At 33.6% G+C, this 25,874-nt stretch overlaps 2 protein-coding genes across 7 annotated transcripts in view; both read left to right on the top strand.

Annotated features, from left to right (window-relative positions):
• The window catches only part of LOC129253736 (calbindin-32-like), a 29,616-nt gene extending 12,423 nt beyond the window's left edge, over positions 1 to 17,193 (top strand). Inside the window, exons 4-11 of one of the 6 annotated variants that reach the window (XM_064095506.1) lie at positions 860 to 916; positions 2,290 to 2,370; positions 3,089 to 3,144; positions 3,468 to 3,507; positions 7,178 to 7,207; positions 9,370 to 9,426; positions 11,601 to 11,675; positions 14,828 to 17,193. In XM_064095506.1, the coding sequence (XP_063951576.1) occupies positions 860 to 916; positions 2,290 to 2,370; positions 3,089 to 3,144; positions 3,468 to 3,507; positions 7,178 to 7,207; positions 9,370 to 9,426; positions 11,601 to 11,675; positions 14,828 to 14,959 (528 nt within the window). In that variant the 3' untranslated portion in view covers positions 14,960 to 17,193. Of the gene's footprint in view, positions 1 to 859; positions 917 to 2,289; positions 2,371 to 3,088; positions 3,145 to 3,467; positions 3,508 to 6,632; positions 6,678 to 7,177; positions 7,208 to 9,369; positions 9,427 to 11,600; positions 11,676 to 12,531 lie in introns of all 6 variants that reach the window. The other 5 variants (XM_054892156.2, XM_054892158.2, XM_054892157.2 and 2 more) reach the window with 5 other exon arrangements.
• A 5,150-nt stretch (positions 17,194 to 22,343) lies between these two features.
• Positions 22,344 to 25,874, top strand: part of LOC129255105 (uncharacterized) — a 40,267-nt gene continuing 36,736 nt past the window's right edge. Inside the window, exon 1 of the mRNA XM_064095508.1 lies at positions 22,344 to 22,515. Within this exon, the coding sequence (XP_063951578.1) occupies positions 22,426 to 22,515 (90 nt within the window). The 5' untranslated portion in view covers positions 22,344 to 22,425. The remainder of the gene's footprint in view (positions 22,516 to 25,874) is intronic.

Consider the following 25,874-nt stretch of genomic DNA (forward strand, 5'->3'; position numbering starts at 1 on the left):
TTGCCAATTTTAAGTTTTATATGAAAAAAAAAACCCATCTAAAAGTGAATTTTAGTATACTGAATCAATCAGTATACTGAATAATCTGATAATAAAGGCGTAATAAAACAGCAAACAAACCACGAGATACAGGTTGGTTAATCATTATAGAGTCATGCTACAACTATCAATGGTATTGATATATATCCAGTATCATTTTTTTTTTCTCAGATGATTCTTTTTGAGTTATTTTGCTACGTGCCTTTGTGATACACCGTTTCACATTAACAGTTTATAACAATATTTAGATTGATTAGATGAAAACAAAAGTTATTTAAAGATTATATATATTAGCAATATTTCATGTATATATGCTATTAATTGAGCCTTGTTTCCCTTTCATACTCACCATCTCAACCTCAGAGCACATTACACACACAATTATACATCATTGTCCTTTGTCAATTAATTAATAATAACCTTCTGCAATGTTTAAAACTTTCCTTGTTGATTGGAAAAAATATCAATGTTTTAGTTTGTTATGAATATATTTGATACGTCCTGATCATGCATAATAAGGCATGTGGGTGCATCGTTCCCAACTCCCTGAGGATTACACTATTATTAATATTATTTCTTACTACTTGTACTGCGTCTTTTTTTTCCCATAAGGCCTGAAGCGCCTAGAATAAAATAGATAAAATGAATAATATAAGGAGATGGGTTCTTATTGCCTTTCTGAAAATGTATAGTGATGGAGACAGTCTTATTATTATTATTATTGTAATTAAAGATCTTCATGAAAACCTTCAATTTGGAAACAACTTCGGTTAGCATTCTTTAAATTTCATCAGAGAAATGTTTCCCATTTCTTTTTTAGATCTGGCGGGACTTTGACACTGATAACAGTGGATACATCGAGGTCAACGAACTCAAGGTTTGATAGTTTGTTACTATACGTTCGAGATTAATGTCCATTATTTTTGTACATATTATGTTGTTTCCCATTGTATTGAGTTTTCGACAAAAAATTACAATGCAATGGTGAATTTAGAACATAATTCAATACTTTTCATGTTGCATTCTGCACTTCTGGTTATATTTGACAGTTAAATATGATCACTATATCATATACATTATACATGTATGATACGGAGTCTGGGAGGGGATACAATATTATATGTATTGTGCGCAACATGTGATGAATCAGTCTACAATATCAGAATATAATTGTATTAGGGGAACTTCATATGGATACAAATATTCGTGTTTCCCCTTAATACCCTCCCCTCCAATTGTCCATAGTCCTATAATTGTATTTTGCGTACATTATTCGTATATGTTTCAAAATTGATTGGATATAAAGGGACGAATGTATAATCTGTCTCTTGTTATTAAGCCAATTTCTAAACTTTGGAACGATACCAATAATACATCAGTCAGTTACGATAAACTTGGCGAGACATAAATCATGAACATGTTACTGCATTGATTGAGTGAGAGGTGTAATTGATTATGAACGGGAGCTGAGTGTCTGGTTGGTTGGTTGATAGTATAAACAGTCGTAAACATTTCTTTCTCACACAACATCTCAATTGCATCTGAAAAGGGGGATCTCATGGTTTATATCTGAAGATCACTTTTCATCACCCACTTCGTCGTCGCACCTGCTCGCACAACGACGTACGAATGATTAAAAAACAGATCAAATGTATTGTCAAATGCACTGAATGACAAAGAACAAATAAGAAGTCTTTGTCAAAATTGGAATATCAAAGCAGCCGTTTGGTCCTTGACTCTGGTAAAACGTCTGCTCCTTAGCTACTTAGGATAAAACTGCAGTATCGGTTGACCAATTTTCGACAAAGATTACCAGCTGTTCTTTGTCATTTGACGTTCTTTTTCAAAACGTCTTTAGCTTTCTTAAATCCTCCGTACGTCGCGGAGCTAAAGCTCTCTTAATGTTTTATGTCGACGCAAAGATGTTAACTACCAGTATGCGAATAGCGCCACCATTCGTTTAAATGCCTACTTGAAAGTATACAAGATACCGAAAGTTCTAACGTTAAATTCATTTTAGTTTTTTCGGTTGTTGATAATTTTTGTTGTGAATATTATTGTGGGAGTCTGAATAAAATCATGCAGAACTCATAACAGAGCCATAATCAAATATCAATTTCACGAAAGCTTGAATTACAAGAGACAGATTAGATCTAAAGAAGATATGAAATGTCTTAGTTAAGTTCATTTACTTTATTTATTCTAAATACTGGGATTTGATCTAACTTTCGATGTTATTTTTTTTCACAGAGTTTCATGAAACATTTAGTAGAGAAGAATAATCTTGGAGATATATCTGACGAAAAACTAGATGATTACGCCAAGATGATAGTAAGTGTTATTTATTTGAAATCCTACATAGCGTCACATGCATTACCAAAATAAAATCGCTATGATATCGCCAATGGTGGTAGAAAACTGATGTGTCAATCCGTGTTTCGGGTTAGGGCCCTGGGAACGATTTTTAGTAAGTGGTGCTGGTTGAAATTTGACAAGCTAAACATTGGGGGCATTCGCTACAGAATGACCCGATGAAGGGCATTTTGCATGTTGGGGAGGAAAATTTGACTAGCAAAACAAAAGGGCACTACAAAATGAAGGTCATTAAGGTTAAAATCAGCTATTTAGCATACCAGCCTGATTTCCAGGGGGTGCTGTCTATGATCAATAAGATACATACCCCAGCCCCCCCCCCCCCTCCAGTACCCCCGCTTCCCATGGCCATGTTTCGGGTTCTATGGGAAAAAGTGAAGTAGTTCATGCTATTTGTTTCGTTTTTGTATATTTAGGGAATCAGACTGGGAGTACATTTCAAGTGGTTACTCTGATAATCGTCATTGAGAAAAAATAATTGATGTAAAGATAAAACAAATTCCCAAACTTAATTGTCGCAGAAAATTTTGTTGTCAACAGAGTCAAACCCAAGAAGAAAAAACTCTCGTTCTTCTTTAAAAAAAAAGAATCAACATAACATTTCCATATGCCTGTTACAATAAAATGTTAATGAAATAATACACTGTATATAACACTTCCTTTATTTTTATTGCAGTTGAAAGTTTTCGATTCCAACAATGACGGCAAACTAGAGCTAAAAGAAATGGCCAAGTAAGCTATCAATCTACCATTATCAGGAATGTTTGATATTTACAATGGGAAAATATACAAATAAAAAAGTAACTTTTGGGAATAACACTTGAGGAGACTTCAGATTTAATGAGAGAGAGAGAGAGGTAGAGATATGAAAGAGAGAGAGGGGGGAGGGGAGAAATCAAAAGCATCATTATCATAACTGATTACACAATTTATTCAATTAATAGAGACACACTCTAAATACAACGGAGGTAAATTTGTAAGTTTGCATTTTAGTTATTTTTTCAGTCAATTTTTCTTTCTTAATAATGTTCTTATTGTTTTTTTTTCTACACCAGGCTCCTCCCAACGAAAGAGAATTTCTTGAAACAATTCCAGGTATGGTTTTTTACATATTGATTGTTCCATATTAACCATATCATATATTACTGACGTATGTCTGAGTATTCCAGAACGATCAAATACAGAGCACATGTAGATCTAATTGTTTTTATAAACTTGGAAATCAAATCTACCATCCTTTATTTTTGTCGTTAATTATTCGTTCATATAATTAAATAGAAAAAAGTATTAGTAATTCATAAATGATGATGATGTAAATGTTTGAGTAAATATCCCCAGGTCCATACAGAGATTACCCCCCCCCTAAAAAAAGGGCTAACTTGTACATGCATAAAGTGATTTTTCTTGGCACCTATATTTGTGACTTTAGAACGCAGAGGGCGACATAAGGCATGAATTCCTTGTATGATAAATCATTTGCATTTGATGAGCATCTTCCCTTTAGAACCATCTTTAGTCTCTTTTCTCATGTGATATGATTGCTTGAACTTCTTAAAAGGGGTACTCCAGGCTGATACAAAAGAAAACACGTAAAAATCCATCAAAATCGGACAGGGAATAACAAAATTATGGCATTTTAAAGATTTGCATTATTGCGGTGAAACGGTTCTCACAAAATATTGCTAAACTTTAAAATTGAATATCTTTGTTACTATAAGATTTTGATGAAATTTTCAGAATTTTGTTCGGTGAATTTTAATCTTTTTAATTAAGGATAATTTATTTTAAGCCATGAGTACCCCTTAAAATGAAACATTTGCCTCTATCTTTCCAGACTCAATCCTTTCATAAACAACTCTGTTCATTTATTCTGCATACACTGTATTTATTACTCATTTCAATCCAAGTACCGGTAGTTCACTTTTGATGATTAAATGCATAAGTGAATATTTTGTTTTATTTATTTACCTATGTTATTATTTTTATTGGATTTCATGGAAGTTCAACAAGTATAAAAATAAAGAATCTTTCTATTTGTAATAGAAAGGGTGTAAAAGTAATAGTGTCTATTTCTAATCAGCTGTTTTATTGTTTTGTATAGGCCATAATGATCTGCTCAAATAATGTAATCAGTTTAAAATAAAAAAGACTGAGATACCTAGCAGAATGATTTTGAATCCTCTTCTCAAGCCAACTGTAAACTACACATTCCTTAATATGGCAGGAACTACGACCAATTATCATTGTTATAATTATGGTTTTTATTGACATCATAATCATTATATTACTATTGCTATTAGTAAAAAAAAAGAATCATAAAAGCATTATTGTTGTTATTAGAATAGTCTTTATTATTATTATTATTATCATTATTATTATCATCATCATCATCATCATCATTATTATCATCCATCAATATGGTTAGTTTCATTATTATTATTACCGTTATCGTTAATTACTTTCCGTAAGTTCTACACACTTTAGTAAATATTCATTTTATTCCCAAGTGAATTCAAATATATTAATTCAACTATGAATATTTCATTCCATACACCAGAAAATGTATAAGGTAATGTATGATCTGTATGAAACATATTCGAGTATACAATCGGTCAAATGTTCGATATATCATAATCAAATATATACTCAGAGACAGTGGAAACTTTCATGTAACTTATTTATGTCATACAATTTTTAAAAAACTGTCCACTATATACCCAGTTTACGGGATCCGTATAAAACCGTGATCCTCTCCCCCGTTCATCCTAATTTTCTCATTTTCATATAGTGTTTTTATCGACACGCACACTTTTTTTTTACTATGGATGTGAAACCTAAAAAAGGAGAAGGAGATGGCAAATACTATAATACTATGTTCTCCTTAAAGAAAAGATTATCGAAAACGTCGTCAATTCTTAGCAAGATGCGAAAAACATTTCAAAGAAATTTTATTTTTTAATCGGAAAATTCTGCTTACATGAAAACGAACAATTTGCCAGAATTGAAAACGTTTACTCTCTCTCAAATTTACTAGATTTTTACAATAATTTAATTTTGCAGGCTACTTTTAAAAAGATAATGATAATACATCTAATTGTAGGTGTGCAAATATATTTTTTCAAGCTTATTTCATGTAAAATACTACCCTGACTTTTAATATTTACATTATTACCTTCATTCATATTATTATTTACATATGTAAATATCATGTTGTGTTTATATTCCCCATTTTCTCCATTTTTACATAGTGTAATGAATTATTGTAATCACCACTTGGTTAATGTCGTTATCATCACAATTAGAATTACCATACCACCATTCATCATAGTTTTTACATTATTCTCTTTGCAACTTGGGTGAATTTGATGGTATTTCCAGCCTATTACTATTACACTACAACTGAAAATATAATGGAATACCACATCTACATCTACATATGAAGAGGAAGAGGGTAAACGAGGGGAAAGGGAGAATAGAACGAGAAGAGGACAGGAAGAAGAAGAAGAAGAAGAAGGAAAAAGAGAAAGAATTAAATAGAATCGCTGAGAGCAAATACTGACCATTTACAATCTTGGAGCTAGCCCATTAACAGATTTCTTTTTATTTTAAATACAGAAAAAACAAATGAAGAAGATTAGTCTTTCAGAGTAAATGAAGTACTGTTCGAATCAGAACAATTACATGCTATATAGTTAAATGAAGAGAAAAGTTCTACACCGTGTTTTACACGTCTTTATACATTCATAATTTTATAATGTTCGACTATGATTACTATATTCTCTCTCATCATTAATTAGAATACACATCATCAATACTTTATATAAAGTACATAACGCTTGTTCGAAATTTATTTGCATTAAGAATATTCTACTGAGGAGTTATTCAATTTTTGAAAGGTTTGTTGTTGAAAATCCGATATGTTTAACGATATTCTATTGAAGAAGAAAACGCGTTATGAGTATTATAACTGTAGATATGAAAAATCGAAGCTTTACCCCTTTTTGTTCATTTGTTTCTTTTTGTGTAATTAGATGCAATGATTTTTGTTGATTGTAACTTTACGTTAAAGCCAATTATAGACATTCCACTTACGCTCTCTATGTGTTTCAAGAGCGATATCTGTAATAACAAGGTTAGATTGTTAATGAAATAAACGCAGACCACTAATCCTAGTGAGAAACGCTTATTTGATGAACAAAATTAATTATTTCCTTATCAAGAAAATCATGGGATTGAGTTGCTGCAGCCAGGGGAAAGAAATACCGGTAAAAAAAGACAAATATATCAAGCCGCTGCATGCTACTATCTGTATTGTATCGAATATTTTGTTGGAAGATTTACATTAGAGCTTTATTTGTTTCGTCGTGAGGTGACGTTCTCTGATTTGTAAGTGGAAAACTGCTCCTGATGTACTTGTTTGGTTAAAAACTCCACCTTTTGAAGTGTTTGTCATTTCATCACCTTTTGAAAAAAAATGCAATATTGCTAACAGTTCTACCAGGCATTTCATGAGAAAGTCATTTCGTTGTGAATCCTCCTACAAAATTTCATTTTTATTTCAAATGTCTTTAGATAAGATAACTGCACTGTGATCCCGCATGGGATGATTTTAGTATCTTGGTTTGACGATTGATTTTAGATATCAAAGAACGACTCTTTCTCACGCAATCGATCAAAGAGATGATATTTTTTACCGATATATCCGCAAAATTCTATATATTTGCACGTTATTTTGTTTTATCGCTTCTATCGACTAACAACACAGGGATCGCTTGGTCAATTGACGGGGAAAACAGTAAGTAGGCCGCCATTGCCCGACACGTCTAAAAACAAATTTAACAAAATAAAAAGTGTCCATTTTGGGGCCGTAGTTTTTCCTCGGTTTGAGAAATTCATTTTTCTATTCCTTGATACCTTTATTTATTCCACGATCAAAATTCACTCTTTTAACCATTCTCCACCCCCCCCCCTCCCGTGTTTATGGGAATATTTAAGCAAATGTCGATACAAAATACATCTTGGAGGAAATGCTTATGGTTATTTTAGTTTAATCTGGCTATTTGATTACAATTATTACAATTTCCACTGAAAACGGATATCATTTATCATTGACAATAAGCAAAGTCTGTAGGGCAATAGATTATAGTTTTAAAAAAGCATTACACACAATGCTTATATATTTCCCAATACTGAAAATTAAGGTGTTGTTATAGTAACATGGTATAGGATTGGGGCACAGTTTGCAATCTGTTGACTTTTTTCATTATTTCGTTAGACGTACGGTTCTCAGTGGCGGTTAATTTGATAATAATTTATAGCTACATCATATTGATACATCTATAGAAACTTGCATGACCTTTTTTCTCTTTATCTTTACTTTATATATTTTCGGGGTTTTATTTTTAATATTGATTGGAGATTTATTTCATTATATACGCATGATTTTGCCTGGCGATGACTATACTATCACTCACGTTTTTAATCTTGCTTTTCATGCATGGAAACGGTGTCATTCTGTTCAAATTTCCAGATGATATTGACGCTCGTCTATCGCCGAGACCATTAACCCTTTGAAAGGCCTATGTATCTTTCTTTGCTTAAGCTGTTGTTTCTTGATGGTTCATTATAACACATCAACTTTGACCTTAATCTAAGCATTTATCAATCGCATGGTCATCCCATTCTTGAGTTCATTGACCCCTTAAATTCGACCAAAGATGATTCTCTGTCATTGTAGACTTCGTTCACGCATAGACCGCCTCAGCGACAATCGCGGTAAAACAGATAATTAACTTTGTGTAAATGAAATGATGAATGGGGAATAAGAACCAATAAGAATTCACCTTATTGTTTACAATTTCTTTTGTTGAGTTTCAACATACATATCATTAAATTGATAGTAATCGTGTAATTATGTTTTTCTGCGATGCGTTTTAGGCGGTTATCAAAATTATGTGTGAACGAAGTCTCCTAATAACAGCGCCTCGTTCGCTTGAGAGCAGTAGCCACGCACGCTTCATGTGGTATTATTCCTATGCACATTACTTTTGTATTTTACTAACATATAGTTTATTGAAGTATCCTCACGTGTTGTACACACTGACATTCTTTATGAATCGGAGTCATACTGATATGAGAATAAATAATTTGATACACAGATGCGACCTTTCCCCATATTTTTTGTTTTGAAATTAATGCAAAAATAGAATGTTGAAAAGATATAATGTGAACAAATTTGTTCTTTATTTTAACATGGTACCACTTTAAAAATGACTATTTATACAGGAATATTGCATGTAATGAATCGTCTTGTTAATTTCAAATGGATTTTCTACATTAGATACTGAAGAAATTAGATTACCCAGTACTTTCTATTTTGGTATTAATTTTCTTTCTGCATTCGTTGGTGAAAATTAGAATATAATGTGATTTTTTTTTCTAAAGCCGAAATGTTATTACCTCTCTTACGATGTTTAGATCGATATCAGAATTTCAATCTGTCAGCATTTCGTTTATTTACTAAACAATCCAATTTGATATATTGATAACAATATTATGATAAGTATTACAAGTGATTTTATTTTCTTTGCTTCGGTATGTATGTCATTCTAACCAAAGTCATAGACTCGCACGCTTCTTAACAAACACACAAGCACTTAACATAATGTGAAGGATTATCATTTAATGTAATATATGATTGCTTAACACAGACTTGAAATACGATTAATGAGTCTTCTAGGAGATCTCATATCATTGCTGTGCTTACACTATTAGTACTAGCACTGGGAGCGCTTCTTCTTCTTCATAGTATATGTTTGTACGGCACTCGTTCGTTGATCTGATAATCATCATAGGCAAATAGAATGAAAGTTTGTTTTTGCATTAATCAACTAACATAAGAGATACATCTGATCATTACCTGATTGTGTGATATGTATTTTTTTTCTTAATTAACAGGGCCAAAGGAAACTGACGCGAGCAGAATTTGAAAAGGTATTCGTTCACTACGACACGGTAAGTTATGGCTCTCGTTTGATTTAATGTGTGTGACGACTTTGTCTGGTTTATGGACACCGATGTGCAACACGAAACTTTATTAGTAGTCTTTTACTTTATGAGCACATTTAAACATCATAATATTAAAAGTGACTAAAAGGACTGATACAGTTCTCTACACACTAAAATCAAGAGCACAGCAAACCATGAGCAGTATTCATAATTTACAGAGTGTAGTAATTTCGGTTTATCATACAGATCATGACTTAAGTCTAATTTCAGAATACGGGTTTCCTTGTTCGTTTTGGGGTGGGTATCGATTGCATTTGGAATTAGGATGACTTAATATGATTCCTTGTCAGTTCTGAAAGTAGAACTTGCTAAACAAACTTCATTATATCTTCTTAATTTTGACCAAATATCAATGCAAGAACAAAATCATTCTTATTCCATCGAGTCCAACCCGCACGGATCAAACATGCAAATAGATTTGTCTGGAAACCTCGGATTGAGTGATCACCTCACTAGATATTGTATTCCATCCAACACCTGTATTGTCACCTACTCTCCACTATATACCTGCCATCAAACCATGCATTCTTCTCGGAACTGTAATTATTTCCAGACGAACTCGGTACCATATTCGTCATTCAACTAGACAGCGTGTTCACCACCCTACTTAACACTCAACTCTGCAACCTGCTTGATACCGTGCACAGCAACCACCTTGGTATTAAACTCAGCACCTCACTCGGCACTCGACTCAATAACCTATTCCGAATCTATTTCGATAAACTTGTCGGGACGTTATTCTGTACACAATTCGTCACTACACTCGGCATTCGACACAGCTACCTGGTCAGAACCCTACACAACAGCTTAATAGGCATATACGATTATCAGCGCTTTACTCCACACCTCACTCTGGACCCTCCTCAACACACTTCTTGGAACCCTACTCATTATTCAACTGGTCAACCCCGTCACCACTCTACTCGGCACCCTACGTGGCACATCACCTGACACCGACCTTGGAACTTAACTCGACACCCAATTCGGCGCTCTGCCCGGCTCCCTACTCACCATTCAACTCGGCAACTTAGACATCACTCTACTGGGCACTCAACTCGGCACCCTTATTCACCATTCAACTCGGCAACGTAGTCACCACCATGGTCACCACCCTACTGGGCACTCAACTCGGCACACAACTCAGCAACCAACTCGGCACCTTAGTCAGCACCTTAGTCAGCACCTATTTCGACAACCAACTCGACACCCTATTTGTCATTCAACTCGGCAACGTAGTCATCACCCTACTGGGCACTCAACTCGGCACTCAACTCGGCACCCAACTCGACTCCCAATTCGGCAACCGACTCGGCAACCAACTCGGCACCTATTTCGACAACCAACTCGGCACCCTACTCGGCACCCTATTCGTCATTCAACTTGGCAACGTAGTCACCATCCTACTGGGAACTCAAATGGGCACCCAATTTGACAACCAACTCGAAACCAAACCTGAAATCCTGCTCAGAGTCCTAATTGTCATTCACATTAGCAAATTAGTCTTGGGCCTACTGAACCATCGACTTGGTAACCAAGACGTTAACCAACACGGCACTCCTGTCAGCACCCTTACTCGTAACCTTCATTGATAATACCCAACTCTCAGCACCCTGCTTGAAACCACACAATACCGATTGCGATTCAAATCATTACCAGCTTTCCACTCGACTAATTTTTATAACCACGATGGATTCTAAATATCAATAAATGTCCTTCCAACTAATTATTGTATTAATTAGTGCAAGAATCAACATTTGAGATTAATGTTCATTTAGTGCCAAACATATGAGCAAACAAACACTTTTTTAGTAATAGGGGTATTTCTTGTTTATGTATTTGCACCGGTGTGTTGTCTCAGTTGGTAGATCGTCCGTCTCACGACCGGGAGGTCTGGGGTTCAAAGCCCGGCCATGTCAGACCAAAAAAACGTTAAAAGATGGGAATTGCTGCTACCCTGGTTGTCGTTTAACGATTAAAGGGATAGAGCCTCTTCGATCTGGCGCTGCACAGCGGCCGCCGGGCCCACGATTAATTGGGCAAAGAAGATTTTTTTTTTTAGTATTTCATTTCATTGTCTATTTCTAACGATAAAAAAATGTATTTTTCTTTTCTTTTCTCAGGACAATAATGGTACAATTGAGGGTGATGAACTAAAAGGATTCTTAAAGGATCTTATGGAGCATGAGGGACAGCAGGTAATATATATGGCAACATTCTCAGTTCACTTTATATTCAAATTATTTCATTGATTCTTGTCTGTGTGTATACGAAAATTTATAGTTTAGAATGGTCAGTTTTTGTGTTGGTATACTTATCTTTAACAATAAGTATTGTAGCCCTATGTGAGTAATGTTTACGATGTGGCGTTAACTTGTGTTAAGTATGTTAAGATATAGAGATAAGTTATGGGTGAATACCTTTAACTTATTTCAAATTGTTAAAGTATTTTCATTTTCTTCAATGGCAGATTCCATAAGCTTAAAAAGAATTGTCAGCCTTTTTGTAATATAATTTATCGAGTCGTTTTAAGGGTCATGATTTATCGTCATTGATTATAAGTCTACCAGTGCCGTTGTCCGAACTATTCATTGTTAATTGGCTAACCGAGTAAGATCAATAAAATCAAAATATTTTTTTAATGTTTGTCAATGAATACAGTATATTTCCAGTTTTCATATCGCTTTATTTTCTGTTGGACCCTTTTGATAAAACCTTTGTCAATGAAAAAACGCATTTTATGAATTTTGGCACTGATCGGTTGGTATCAGATTTAGCATATATTTGAAAGAAAAAAAGATATTAGGTCGGAAAAATATAACTTCGGTGTTTTTTGTGCATCTTCTGTTTTCAAGTTGTGTCAAATGTAACTCTTAAAAGTATCATACTTTGTTTTTAATTGGTGAAACTGTAATGATTCCCAGTTTGTGTTTAGTAATTGAAAATAACAATGGTGATAAAGTTGAATGCTATTCTTGTAACCCTGATATCGCCCACTTAACACCTAACCTCTTCCTATTTCTTCCGTATTTTATCTATCAATTCTAATCCTAGGAGTATAGCATGAACGAGTTGGAGAAATGTTGTTCCACGCTTCTCAAAGTCTGCGATCAGAACAACGATAATAAAATTCAGAAAACAGAACTCGAAATGATCCTCCGCCCGACTGACTGTCCAGACCCTCAAGAATGATGTCATACATGGGACAGATCACCTGACCCTGTCACATGACGTGATGTTTTAAGATCAGCGGCGTGTGCGAGGGCACTGGATATGTACAGAAGTGCCCGCATTTGCGCTATATTTGTCGACGACGCGCATGCACGTTCATAACTTTGCGTTATATTGCATTGTTGTTGAATTGTGCATCATGGGTCTGGTGTCCATAGCCTTTTTTCGTTCACAGAGCTTACTAAAAAGCACTAGCAAAACATGTACATAGTAGAATACTTGAGGGAAATATGTATCACTTTACTAGCACATGTACAAATATTTATATCAAAAAACATTTATCACTATATATATATATGATATATAATCTATCATAAAAACACTTATTACGTCAGTTGGAAATAATTACGACTACTGCAACAATTAGCAGTACGAAATGGAGAGTTAAAACACAACTCCCAAAGTAAAAGTAAGCATATATCGTAGCAATTAGATTTAGAATTTGTGGTGACATGCTCATGATGTACTGATAACAGTTTTGTGTCACGATTTCAAAATAGACGTAGAGTGTTTTTAAAAATGTGTAAACATAACTATTTCAAGACTATGCATAAACGTGGTTGCATCTAAAAATGACGTAACATTGCTCGTGAACAGATTATCACGCAGCATATTATATTGTGTGGTGAGTTCACTTTTTTAAATTTCCCTTTTGTTCATGTCATTTATAATTTGTTTAGAAAATCTTTTTCACATTTCTTGAGTAGAGTTGATAGGTGCTAGGATGCCAGGAGATTACATATGGTTCATTACATCGGTTATCATATTTCTGTTAAATTTATTTATTATCTTAGTGTTGATATAGACGATGTGGAGCGCTCAAAGCCTTTATGTTTTATTGTTGTGCAATTCATCAAGTGCTTTCATTTCATCTAAATTATGTAAATAATAAAGCAGGAGATCTTGAACGCAGCTATGCATTACAGCTTGCTTTTTGCAATAATTCCGCCAGACACGCATTGAAAAAAACGTAAAATTGCATAGAGTGACTTGCATAGTTGCAACTCGTTGCCGATTTTTTTGAACTTGAGAAAACAAATCGGACCAAATATATCCAGATCATAATTCATTCTACAATAAAAGTTACATATTCACTGGCATGTCACCATTTATGATTTTCCATGCAACGTTATCCTCCAAATACAATAATTATAATACAGTTCAACAGTAATGTCTTAGACAACATAATTTAGAAAGGTAACTTGGTAATGTATTTAACATTTGTGGAAATTGTCACATCCCGTTGTATTGTTCTAACCATTTTCTGAAATATACTTCTTGTCAAAGTAACATAACATTTTAGACTATATCTACCATATTGTTTAATCACTTCATATGAATATTTTTTTTAATACATTTTTGTTTCAATAACCCCAAGAAATTTTACTCCCATAAACGAAAACAAATTGAAGTTAAGAATACGTGATGATGAAATATAGAAGAAACTATTTGCAGCTAAAATTTCGATCATTATATATATTATACTTCAAATAATTATTGAATTCACCCTCTAAATACATATAAAACCTAGGTTCGTACAATTTGAAACATAAAGTAAATAAAAAATTCTAATGCTTAAAAGCCCCGAGCATATTTATTTTCAAGCAATATTTCCCACACTCAATTTTGTATTCACATCAAACTTGATTCTTAAGTGCACTTTGAAACAAAAATATTTAAAAAAAACATATGAAATTTAATGTTTCGATCCCATCTTTAGATGCTATTCTTAAACAAAAGTCCGAAGTCTATTCGCATCTTTAGAATAAAGTTTCAAAGAAATTTGATTGTATAGCGCCATGTTGATAAAGATATCGATTCAAGTTGATGAATCTATTATTATTTCTCCTAGTCCACTGATTCCGAATTACGTCCAAATTGTTTATATATAGGCTTAGTTTAGAGAAACTCATCGTAACATGAATAAACCTAATTCGTTAGTCACAAACATATCCATGACACAATGAATATTAGGGATCGGATGAAGAAATCACGACTTTTGGAATCTGTAAATCAACGACAATATCAATATACATTACAAAATATCTCAATTGAGATGGTCATTTTTATAAAAACCATATTAAATCGAACATTCTCTTGAACCTAACATCCCGCACAGAAGAAGGTAAAACGGATTCCCACTGATGCGGAGATTGCATCTCTGGCTGATCAGATGATCAAAGCTTTGGACAATAATGGTGATGGCGTCCTCAGCGTCGACGAACTGCATATGATTATCTGCAAAAGATGAAAGACGAATACTGATTGACAGTAGCCTTAAGAGCCTCGTTGTTTGGACCAAAACATTACTTTGAATTACGAAAAAAAAAATGAAAAAAAAGTTTCATCACAATGAATTCAATGCAACTTTATTTTGTTGTTTCCATGATATACATGTACACAAAATATTATTAATAAGCATCGTCAACTAGAGGTTAAAAATGAAAGTCAATTTCTTTTGATTAAAGATGATATAGAGGAAATATTACCAAAACAAGAGTTTCATATAAATCCACCAGACAATAATGAAGTTGTTGGTATTATTTTTATGTATTAATTTTATGACGTCACATGCGACCAGCACCCTATATGTCATGTTAAATCAATGTCCGTATATTGTAACAATCTCAGCAGTTCAAAACGGTGTGCATGTGCATCCGTTATAAGAAGAGACATCACTTCATAGAAAGTTTTATGAACAAATATGTTTGTTTGATCCATAGAGATGTAGTCAATATATACATCTCTATGCTTTGATCGTTATGTCATGAACCAATGAAAGATAACAATTTATGGAATTGATATTACTATGACATGTTAGGGAGATGTTCACATGTGAGATTATTAAGTCAACACACGTGACCCGTTTTGTATCAACAATGATCGTGTCTCTGAAATGCTGCTTTATTAGTAGTTTTGTAATATTTTATTTTAAATTCATGTTTATTTGTTATAGGTTTCTAGATATTAAATTTTTGATGTCGATACTGTTCATTTTTATCACAAATATCACTGTTTTCAATATATTCATTGTTTATATGTACGAAATATGATACTGTATTTACAAAGTTATTTGCGGATCCTTATCAGGTTAGGCATGACGTTTGTCTTTTCATATCTGATCAAGGCGCTTTATTTTCATCAAGTTTTCTTTCTTTTGTTCTGGGAAATTGTAGCTAAAAGAACTATTTGTGCACTTTTATTTATGTAAGTATGAATAAAGTCGAATTTATAATTTCATTGAATGGTTTCCATGGTTATTGGTTAATATAAAGAGGTTTTATGTCGTATCTGTATTATGTTATAGATCATTACACCAATAACATCAAGGTGATGAAACAGATATGTACTAAAACCGTGAGTTCATTGATTTATTCTGTCTCCTTTTTTTTAAATAATCGAATTAACTGTGTCAAGCATGAATCATGGGGGAGTTGGGGAGTGGGCTGTCTCCATGGCTTGCATATTGTATACGGGTCCTCTCGCTATACTGAGTAAAATTATTGCTTAGACTGCACGTGTTACTAATCATAACCATCTACCATGTCATATTTCATTAGATAACCATATCCAGCAAAAGCAGGCACTAATCTTCTCATATTGACATTTTAACTGGTATAACAGTTTTTACCCCTCCCCCCTCCCCTATTTTCAATAGAAATGAAAAGTATTATCGGAATCTTTTATTCGTTTTTTTTTTGTGCGATCTGATGCCCTAGTCATTTTCAAAACTAAATTCTTGGCCCTGACTGACGAATACTCCAGTTGACATCATAAGAACGAAAGTTGACTGTGTGATTTCTTTTTACTTTTTTCTCTTTCTTTTTGGTTTCAATTGATAAGCCTACCTAAGAAATAATTAATTAAATATTCTAGGCAAATTAATTTGTTTCAATAAAAATCAGTCGAAAAGGCGATCAAAGATATTTAAAAGAAAACATCCAAAACAATTAGTTTTACTTTGGAATGCATAACTTATTACATGGAAATCAATGAGACCCACTTTTATTTTCTATCTTTTTTTATTTGTTTGTTTTATAAACAAAATTATCAGAAAGTTTGAAGCAGGTTGATTTTAATCTTGAATTGAAACGGGTTTAATAGGAAAATGTGAACCCTCAGGTGAACGGTTTCTGGAGTTGTCATGATTTTTTTTTTAGCAGAATGAACTGAGAGATTTTGCACCAAATCTATTTACGTAGTTTATGCCTTGGTTTGTAGTGAATCCGTTTCTAATATAGAAAAGCGTTGTCTGATACGCCATATTTTGTTTTTATATTTGATTGTTATTTCATTTCTCTCTCTTTTTATCTTACTCATTGTAGAATGATGGTATTATTTTGCTGAAAGTTATTGTACAAGGTCTATTACTCAACATATAATATCGATGTTTATTATAGAGGGTTGCGTGAGAATCGTCTGATGATATTTACGGAGTTGGATATTGATATTGGATTTTATTAAACCGAAAGCTCGAAATATTAAGATATGTGTTTAATAATTGTTTTCATTTTTCTGTGTTGTATTGAGTACATGTCAGAATATGAAAAGTCATGATCATTCAGTAGTGTGACCGTGTATGTGTCTTTTTTTAACAGGGTATATGGCAATGATAATTATGATGGTGTAAACTTGAATGATTCCATTCCTTCAAAAGAGACGATATTTTCCATTACATTATTTTTGCGTTCTTTGTATTTTTAAGATCATACACGTTACCGACCAACATATAGGAATATTCAATGTTACATGCATAATATGTTTCCATATTATTTTGATGAAGCGTTTAATTAAACTGGGAATTGATTTTTTTTTCATGGCAACCGATAAGGAAATCAAGAAAAAAAAGACTAAAGTTTTCATCTGGAGCCCGTAACACAAAGCTTAGCAATGATCGTATAAGATTTTTTTTGTTACAATTGATGGCATTAAATACAATGTACAATCAATCATAAACATCAAACGTACGATTGATCGCTAATCTTTGTGTTATACGGTACCCTGATTTGATTTGGTGATGATGGTAATAATGATGATAATTATGACCATATTAATGATAATCGTGTTTTTGAAGATGATGATGTGATCAATTTTTTTTTTCTTTTTTTTTCAAGAGATGCAATGGTGAGATTACAATGACGATAACGACAATGATGATAGTGGCGGCGGTGAAGATGATGATGATGAGGATAATGAGGATGATGATTGATTGATTGATTCTTTATTTCCATGCAAAAATAAATCATACAACAGAAAATATATTGACAATATCTCATGGTAAAATAACAATAAACAATCATTGCATGGGAGGGAACAGTCATAAGCACAAAGGCTTGAAAAGGACGCCCCTCAAGAAAGACTACGGCCCTGAATAAAATCAATATAAGTCATATTTAAAAATTACAGTAAAAGCAGGGCCAAAAGGAAAACAGGTCTGTTGTGGAGAGCAGATATATTATGTTACTGTAATAATGCTACCCATTGTCAGTTTGAATAAAACTACAAATAAATGAATTAATTAAGAATGAATGAAAACAAAAACAGGCTTGAATAAATAACAAAAAAATTCCAGATGGAAATTTCATCGGTCATGTCTGTGGAGCATGCATTTGTCACATTTTATGGATTAAAATAATGTCCGCTGAGCAAATGACGGCGGAACATTGTCGCATTATGCGGAACAAATGTCGGCGGAGTAATTGTAGCATTTTGCGGAACAATTGCCGCATTATTTATTGATTTATTTGATTTATTTCATTTATTTTCTTTCCATTTTTCACATACAAATAAAAAATACATAAATACAAATAAATAAATACAATTACAAACAAAAATGAACAAAAGTAAGGACCTTACATTTGCAAAAATTGGGTAATGTAAATTAAACGAACAAAATACGATACTTATATCATCATTTTATAAAACTAAACATTCTTGAAAGTATAAGTATTCGTGTGTATGTTTAAAAAAAAAGAAAGGGGTGAAATGAAAAGAGAGACCAGCTGAGAAGCTTGGCTTGTTGGACGCTGATCTCTCGAATACGTACATAATGTAAATTACGTAATATAATGTGAACTTGGTAAATGATCATTCCAATCAAAGGAACGTAAATAGTAGGATAATCGCTGAAAGTGTGGAAGATGATCAATGCATGGTCATGGATGAAAAAAAAAAAAAAAAAAAAAAACATTATGTTTGCGGAGCAAATGTCCGCGGAGTAAATTTCGGAGGAGCAATTGTCAGCGGAGCAAATATAGGCGGAACAATTGTCGGCGGAACAGCCTGTCGGCGGAGCAAATGTCGGTGGAGCAATTGTCGGCGGAGCAGTTATGTGCGGAGCACTTGTCGGCGGAGCAATTGTCGGCGGAGCAATTGTCGTTGGAGCAAGTATTGGAGGAGCAATTGTCCGGAGTATTTATGTTTATGTATTTAGTTGTCGCAATTTGCGTAGCAATTGTCGTCGGAGCAATTGTCATGGAACCATTTGCGAGACCTATACGCACAAAACAGAAGCCATTTCAAATACATGTACGGGCATTTAAGACATCTTCTGAATATAGTGACAAAGGCTACATCGTATTTGAAATAAATTATAAGTCAAATTAAATCTGCATGAAAATATCAATACATGTAATTTAAAAAAATCGCCAAACAAAATGTCATGCATCATTTACGGTATATTGATATTGAAAATAGCTGTGATGAAAGCTAATTAATGCTCATACATTGTTTTCATAAAGAATCATGATTGATAGATGCATTTATTAAATTCCCAGTTTGACGTCAACTGTGTCTTTCTGAAGATGCTACGATGAAGTTGACAATTTCTTCACGAAAATATGCGACATCATTACAATGGTACATTACCCCATCTGAATACCCCATTCAGGCGATGTTTCGAAGTGGCACTAATGACAAGAATACTTAATAATAATTTGACAATTTTTCTTATATATACAGCCTTTTAATCTTTTTAATTAATCTCAGATAAGGATCCTAATCCAAAGGCCGTAAAAATGATAAAATCTTTGAAAACTTTAATTTCGCCGCGATTGGTTCATCAATCTCTTCGTTATACTTTATTCCCATAAGAATTTAATCACACGAAGTTTTTTAGACTTGAAGGATTTTGAAGAAGAAAATGAAAAAGAAAAGGGAGGGGTGGGATGCTGACGAGATTGAGGAGGAAGAAGAAGGTGAAGAAGGAACGAATAGAAAGTAGTAGTAGTAGTAGTAGTTGTAGTAGTAGTAGTAGTAGTAGTAGTAGTAGTAGTAGCAGTAGCAGTAGTAGTAGTAGTAGTAGTAGTAGTAGTAGTAGTAGTAGTAGTAGTAGTAGTAGTAGTAGTAGTAGTAGTAGTAGTAGTAGTAGTAGTAGTAGTAGTAGTAGTAGTAGTAGTAGACAGTCTGGTAGAAGTAGTAGTAGTGTATTTTAGCTCTGAAATCGAACTTTCATTATTTTGTTTGATTTACAAATTGATTTTTTTAAAGTCCTCGGTAAAAATTTGTGTTTTATGGTCTGAATATTAACATTTTCTGCTCGCGCTGCGCGCTCACAAAATTTGATTTGTCAGGTAGTTATTATTTTCCTGTATTCCATACAGTTCTCAAATATCCTTATTCAGGTCAAATTGACAAAACGTGTCAGCTACCGCTGCACGCTAGCATTTTGATTGGTGAGTTATGTATATCTCAATATTGATTCTATAACAAACTACTTAAAATCCCCATTTCATGACAGTTTATCAAAAATTTCGGCTCGTGATCTGCGCTCGCATTGATAGATAAAAATATATTAAATCATGCATCATATTCAAAATTACAAAAGTGCTTTAAATGTCCAGTTTTAAGGCCATAATATTAACAGATTAACAGATACGGCAATGAACATGACAAATAATCCTAACAGTAATATACAATACAAAAAGCTTAATTATTCAAGGGTTTTGTTGTACAAACGGATCAGATCAGGGATTGGGATGTTTCTTCTACGCTTAGTTTTACATCTTGGTTCGTATAGCTTTCTTGTCTTTTGTAAATTTATTGTTTGCAATCGATGAGGAATGAATTGTTCAAACTGAACTGTATATAATCATGATAATAATGTCTTTTCAAAGAAAGCGACATTCAGATCGTTTCGACGTTTTTCTAATTGTTGTAATTTTGACAGATTAAGAGCAGTAGTGTAACAATCATAATTATTTCTAAAGATAGTTCTTAGAATGTCCCGGTCCTATGTTAAAACTCAAAGTAATAATAATGAAACATATCAGCTCTTTTTTTTAACTGTCATCCATATCCACCTCACAATTTTCCTACAAATTGCTTGAAATACAGAGCTTAAATTGATCCTTTTTCAGATTGGAATATAAAATATTTTTAGCTCGCGCTTCGCGCTTGCTTTATTGATTTTCATGATGAAAACCGGTATTTAGAATGCCCAGATTCTAGGTCGAAATCTGAAACACGGGCGCGCATGTTTATTCAGATACGCAGCTTGTTCTCTATTTAAATCATTAGAAGCCTATCCAGTTTTTTATCACAATATAAAAAAATTTCTGCTCGCGCTTTTCGCTCGCATTATTTATGTAGAAAGATTTCTAATTAATCATCCTTTTCATGATTTACATAACATGAATAGAGTGTCCCATATTTAGGTGTAAATCTCAAGTTTTTATGCTCGCATCAATTGTTTAGTTATATATTTATCTTTTTCACGATTACATAGTGCTTAAATTTTCAATTCTTCAGGTAGAAATGTCAAAATTTTAAGCTCGCGCTTCGCGCTCGCATTATTTGATTGTTGAAAAGTGTAACGTATTCATGCAAATGGCTAACTGCAAGCAGCCGTTAACAGATCTTTTTTTATCAGATCAAAACGTATATTAGATATTTCTGCTTGCGCTTCGCACTCGCAGTAATTATTTAGTGGGATACACATCTCCTTTAGGATCACAAACATTGCCCAGAATGTTTTAATTTCAGGACAAAATACATGAAATTTAAAAAAAATAGCTCACGCTTCGCACTCGCAGTTTAAACAAGGCTTATGAGATTATTATGTATTTATGTTGATGTATAATTCAAGGAATTTCTTCCTAATTACCAGATATACCCATTTACCTCACCTGGGTTGAGTGCAGCACAACGTGGGAAAATTCCTTTCTGAAGGAAGATACACCATGGCTTGGAATCGAACCCACGTCCTTCAGATTGAAAGACGGGAGTCATATAACCACTACATCATTCTAGAGAGGATGAAATACATTTTAATTTCACAAGCTGTCAATCTATCCTTTCTTAATTAAGATGGGAATGGTCTTGAAAAGGACCAATCAACCCGATGTTTATTAATAATATTTTTGGCGTCCTCGCATCAAAGTAATATCCTTTACGTTCTAATCCTGTCGAAAATATAACGATTCCTGTTTGTTAATTAAAATTTCAATTAACACCCTTTCTTGCAAAACAAAATCAATATTCTAAAATGAGAATGGGGAATATTAAAACTATTAAACTATATTGTTAGAACAATGATACAGGCGTATCTTCTTCTAATTAATGTCGTATAATTAAATCAAAGGAAAATGGGCGGAAAGGTAGGGGTACTATAAAAACCCCAACTTTATATCCATCTACCATCATTTTGCATCTGGATTTTACTTCGCTGCAAAACAATCTCGTTCGATCTGTAAACAAGTATCATCAACTTTAAGCAAGATGAAGTTTGCTCTGGCCCTGTGTGCCATGCTATGTGCGTATGGCTGGTACGGTGTCATCTCAGTTCCTTTCGGAGCAGACCAGTCCAAGGTATGTAATTTTTTTTCTCACCCCCGCCCTTTGGACTAACTTTTAATTGCAACACGCACGCATTTGATATATTTTGTAATCTAAATTATGTGTAAATTCAACTGCAGCACCGACTGGGAATTATAAGACATACCAAATTCCCAATTGCCCTATCTAAAAAACCAACTGATATGCACATATGCCCCCCAAAAAAAATCAAATAAGATAAGATAAACTAGATGAATAGCGCGTGAATAGCTAATTCGTTGTTAATCGGATTAAATTTGATTTTTTTTAAATTGAGTTAATGCTAACGAAAAAACCCTCCATGGATGGTAGCTGTTTTCATGATTGGCTGTCTCCTATAATACAAGGAAACTTTTAGAGTAGAAAAAAGTGGGGGGGGGGGGGGTTTATTTGATGTTTTTATGCTTTTTTTTCTGTTCAATGACTTTGTATACAAATCTTATGTTGACTGTATGACTAAATTAAATTTTATCACAGAGGTACTGATTTTAATTTAACAAGCTCTGGTTTTTTAGCCTGTCTCATGTCTTATGTTTTGTACAATATGTGTAATCAAGCTAAACAAAATTATAGGGCCTATGTATTTAAGATTTATTGCGAATTGAACTCAATCCTTTTGTATAATTATTATTTTTTAATAAAATTGTTACATTGTAACTTAACTGTTCCTTTGGCGGTTACAATGACATTTGCTCCGGTGATAATTGCTCCGAGGGAAAATCTGCATGTTAATTAAGCCAAACATGCAACATTCAAAACTTAATAAATCCTCATGCTAATCTTTACATTATTCTGAACCCAAAATATTATTTCAATCCTGACTCTAACCCTTTATGCCCTCTGAGAAATTATAAGACCGGAGCAAATGTTGCAGACGGGAGAAAATGTTGTGTCACGTCCATGGGTTGGTCACTTTATGAGAAATAAACGATTGAACTTGAACTTGATCAACGGGGTGTGATGTGGATGCAGGGTTGCAGATATAAATGGTTCTCCCGGATGAACATAATTAAATATAAAGGGTCACAATAAAGTAACTAAAATTCGCCTAGCAAAACGCTGAAAATGTCATCAAAATCTCATAACAAATAACAAAGTTCCTGAATTCTGAAGATTAGCTATATTTTGTAAGAACAATATAGACCTACACGCCGTCATGAATCTGCAACAGATCTGGGTCGATGATATATGTCCCCACTTTTCTTTTTCTTATCTTAATTACATGAAATTATGTCCATGATATGTCTCCCTTAAGTTGAAGCAATGATTATCTCACAAAATAAATGAGTTGTCAATCATTTTGTTTCATTCTTACGGTACAAACTTTAAATAAACATAACTTCATATGATAACACTCGAATAAAAAAGAACAAGTGGGGAATTGAGATCAATCTGCCCATTGAATATTCATAGACATATACATAAAATTGTTTCACCAATAATGCGAATCTTTAAAATGTCAGAACTTTGTCATTCTTTGCCCGATTTTGATCAAATTTTAACTGTTGGTTTTATTTTCTTTATCTATATCAAATCATATAATTTTCAGTCTTGATCTTGAGTAGCCTCTCACAGTTTTTTTTTAATATTTAAATTATTTACATTTGTTCTCGCACATTTTGCACTGTGTCACCATGCACAGTGTGAATATATTTACAGCCCGAATGTTCAGCACAGTTTGTTCACAGTGCACTGCACTGACCATGCACACTGTAACCGCCACTGCAATTCCATGCAGTGCATGCTCACACTGTGGAGAAAACTGCCACTGTGGCATTTGTTCAGCACAGCCTTAGTATGGCCATTCACACTGTGAAGCAATTAACTGCCACGCGCTGTTTGGCATTTCAGCACCAGTGGCGTAACTACGGGGGGCATGGGGGGGCACGTGCCCCCCCCCCCCAATCGGCTGGCAAAAAAAAAAAAAAAAAAAAAAAAAAAAACGGGAGAAAAGGGAGAAAAAGAGGGAGAAGAAAGAAACGTAGGGGGAAAGAAGAATTTATTGTACATTATAATGTTATAATATATTATATGTTGTGTTATATTACATAAGAATTTTTTTTTCATAACTTTATGAAACATAATGTGCTCAGGGCCTATTTGTTCATTATTCCTGGTACTAGCATTGTCTGTTTAACGAGATATACATGTACAATCATGTTGTACCAAAACGTCCTGTTTTCAAGTCAATATGCACCAAATATATATCATCGCACTTCGAGTTATTATTGTTTTATCTGTTTATGTAGTGACATATGCTTCTTTTCATGACTACTTAAAGTGATAGCCCCATTTTAAGGTCTGTATATAAAAAAAATCCTTGTTCGTGTTCATGCTTACGTTCGAATTAGTGGATTGATGAGATTTGTCTGCTCTTCATGAATTCCTGAAATCGGTCCTTAAAATGTCTCTTTTTCTAATGTAAATATCAAAAAATTTCAGCTCGCGCTTCGCGCTCGCATCATTTGTTTAGTGAAATACGTATGGTCATAGTAGATTCCTACAAACAAGCCTTAGAATGCCCCCCTTCAGATCTGAATTTCCTATATTTTCAGCTCGTACTTAGCGCTACTGAGATGCGTATGATAATCATGATTACTATGACTACAAAAAGCTCTTCATGTGTTTGAATGTGATTCTAACAAAATCAGCAATCGCTTGGCACTCGCATTGGATGACTATGGTGAGATATGTATACTCTTAATGGATTCAAAAAAAGAAATAGTCCTTAAAATGTCCTTGTTTGGGGTCAATATATACAAAATTTTCAGCTCGCGCTTCGCGCTCTCATCATTTTGTACGTGAAGTACGTATGGTCTTCGTAAATTCCTACAAACAAGCCTTAGAATGCTTCTCTTCAGGTCTGAATTTCCTAAATTTTTAGCTCGCGCTTCGCGCTCGCAATATTTGATTAGTGAGATGCGTATTCTAATCATGATTACAATGACTACAAAAGGTGTTTCATGTTTTCTAACAAAATCAGCAAGCGCTTGGCACTCAAATTAGATGAGTATGGTGAGATATGTATTCTCTTATTTGATTTCTAAAAAATAATCCTTAAACTGTCTCTGTTTGGGGTCAATAAATACAAAAATTTCAGCTCGCGCTTCGCGCTCGCATTGTTTGTTTAGCGAGACAGATACGTATTTTTTTATTTTTATTTAATAGCTTATTTTGACCCTTTTTAGGTATGAATTTCAAAAATTTTCAGCTCGCGCTTCGCGCTCGCATCATTTGATCAGTGAGATACATTACATATCCGTTTAATGGCACAGTCCTTAAAATGTCTCTATTACCGTGTTTACACTTAATCGGCATTTGAATCGGCTTTTTCATAGCGTGTAAACGCGAGC

This window comes from Lytechinus pictus, chromosome 2 (genome assembly GCF_037042905.1).
Source record: "Lytechinus pictus isolate F3 Inbred chromosome 2, Lp3.0, whole genome shotgun sequence".
Taxonomy (NCBI): Eukaryota; Metazoa; Echinodermata; class Echinoidea; order Temnopleuroida; family Toxopneustidae; genus Lytechinus; species Lytechinus pictus.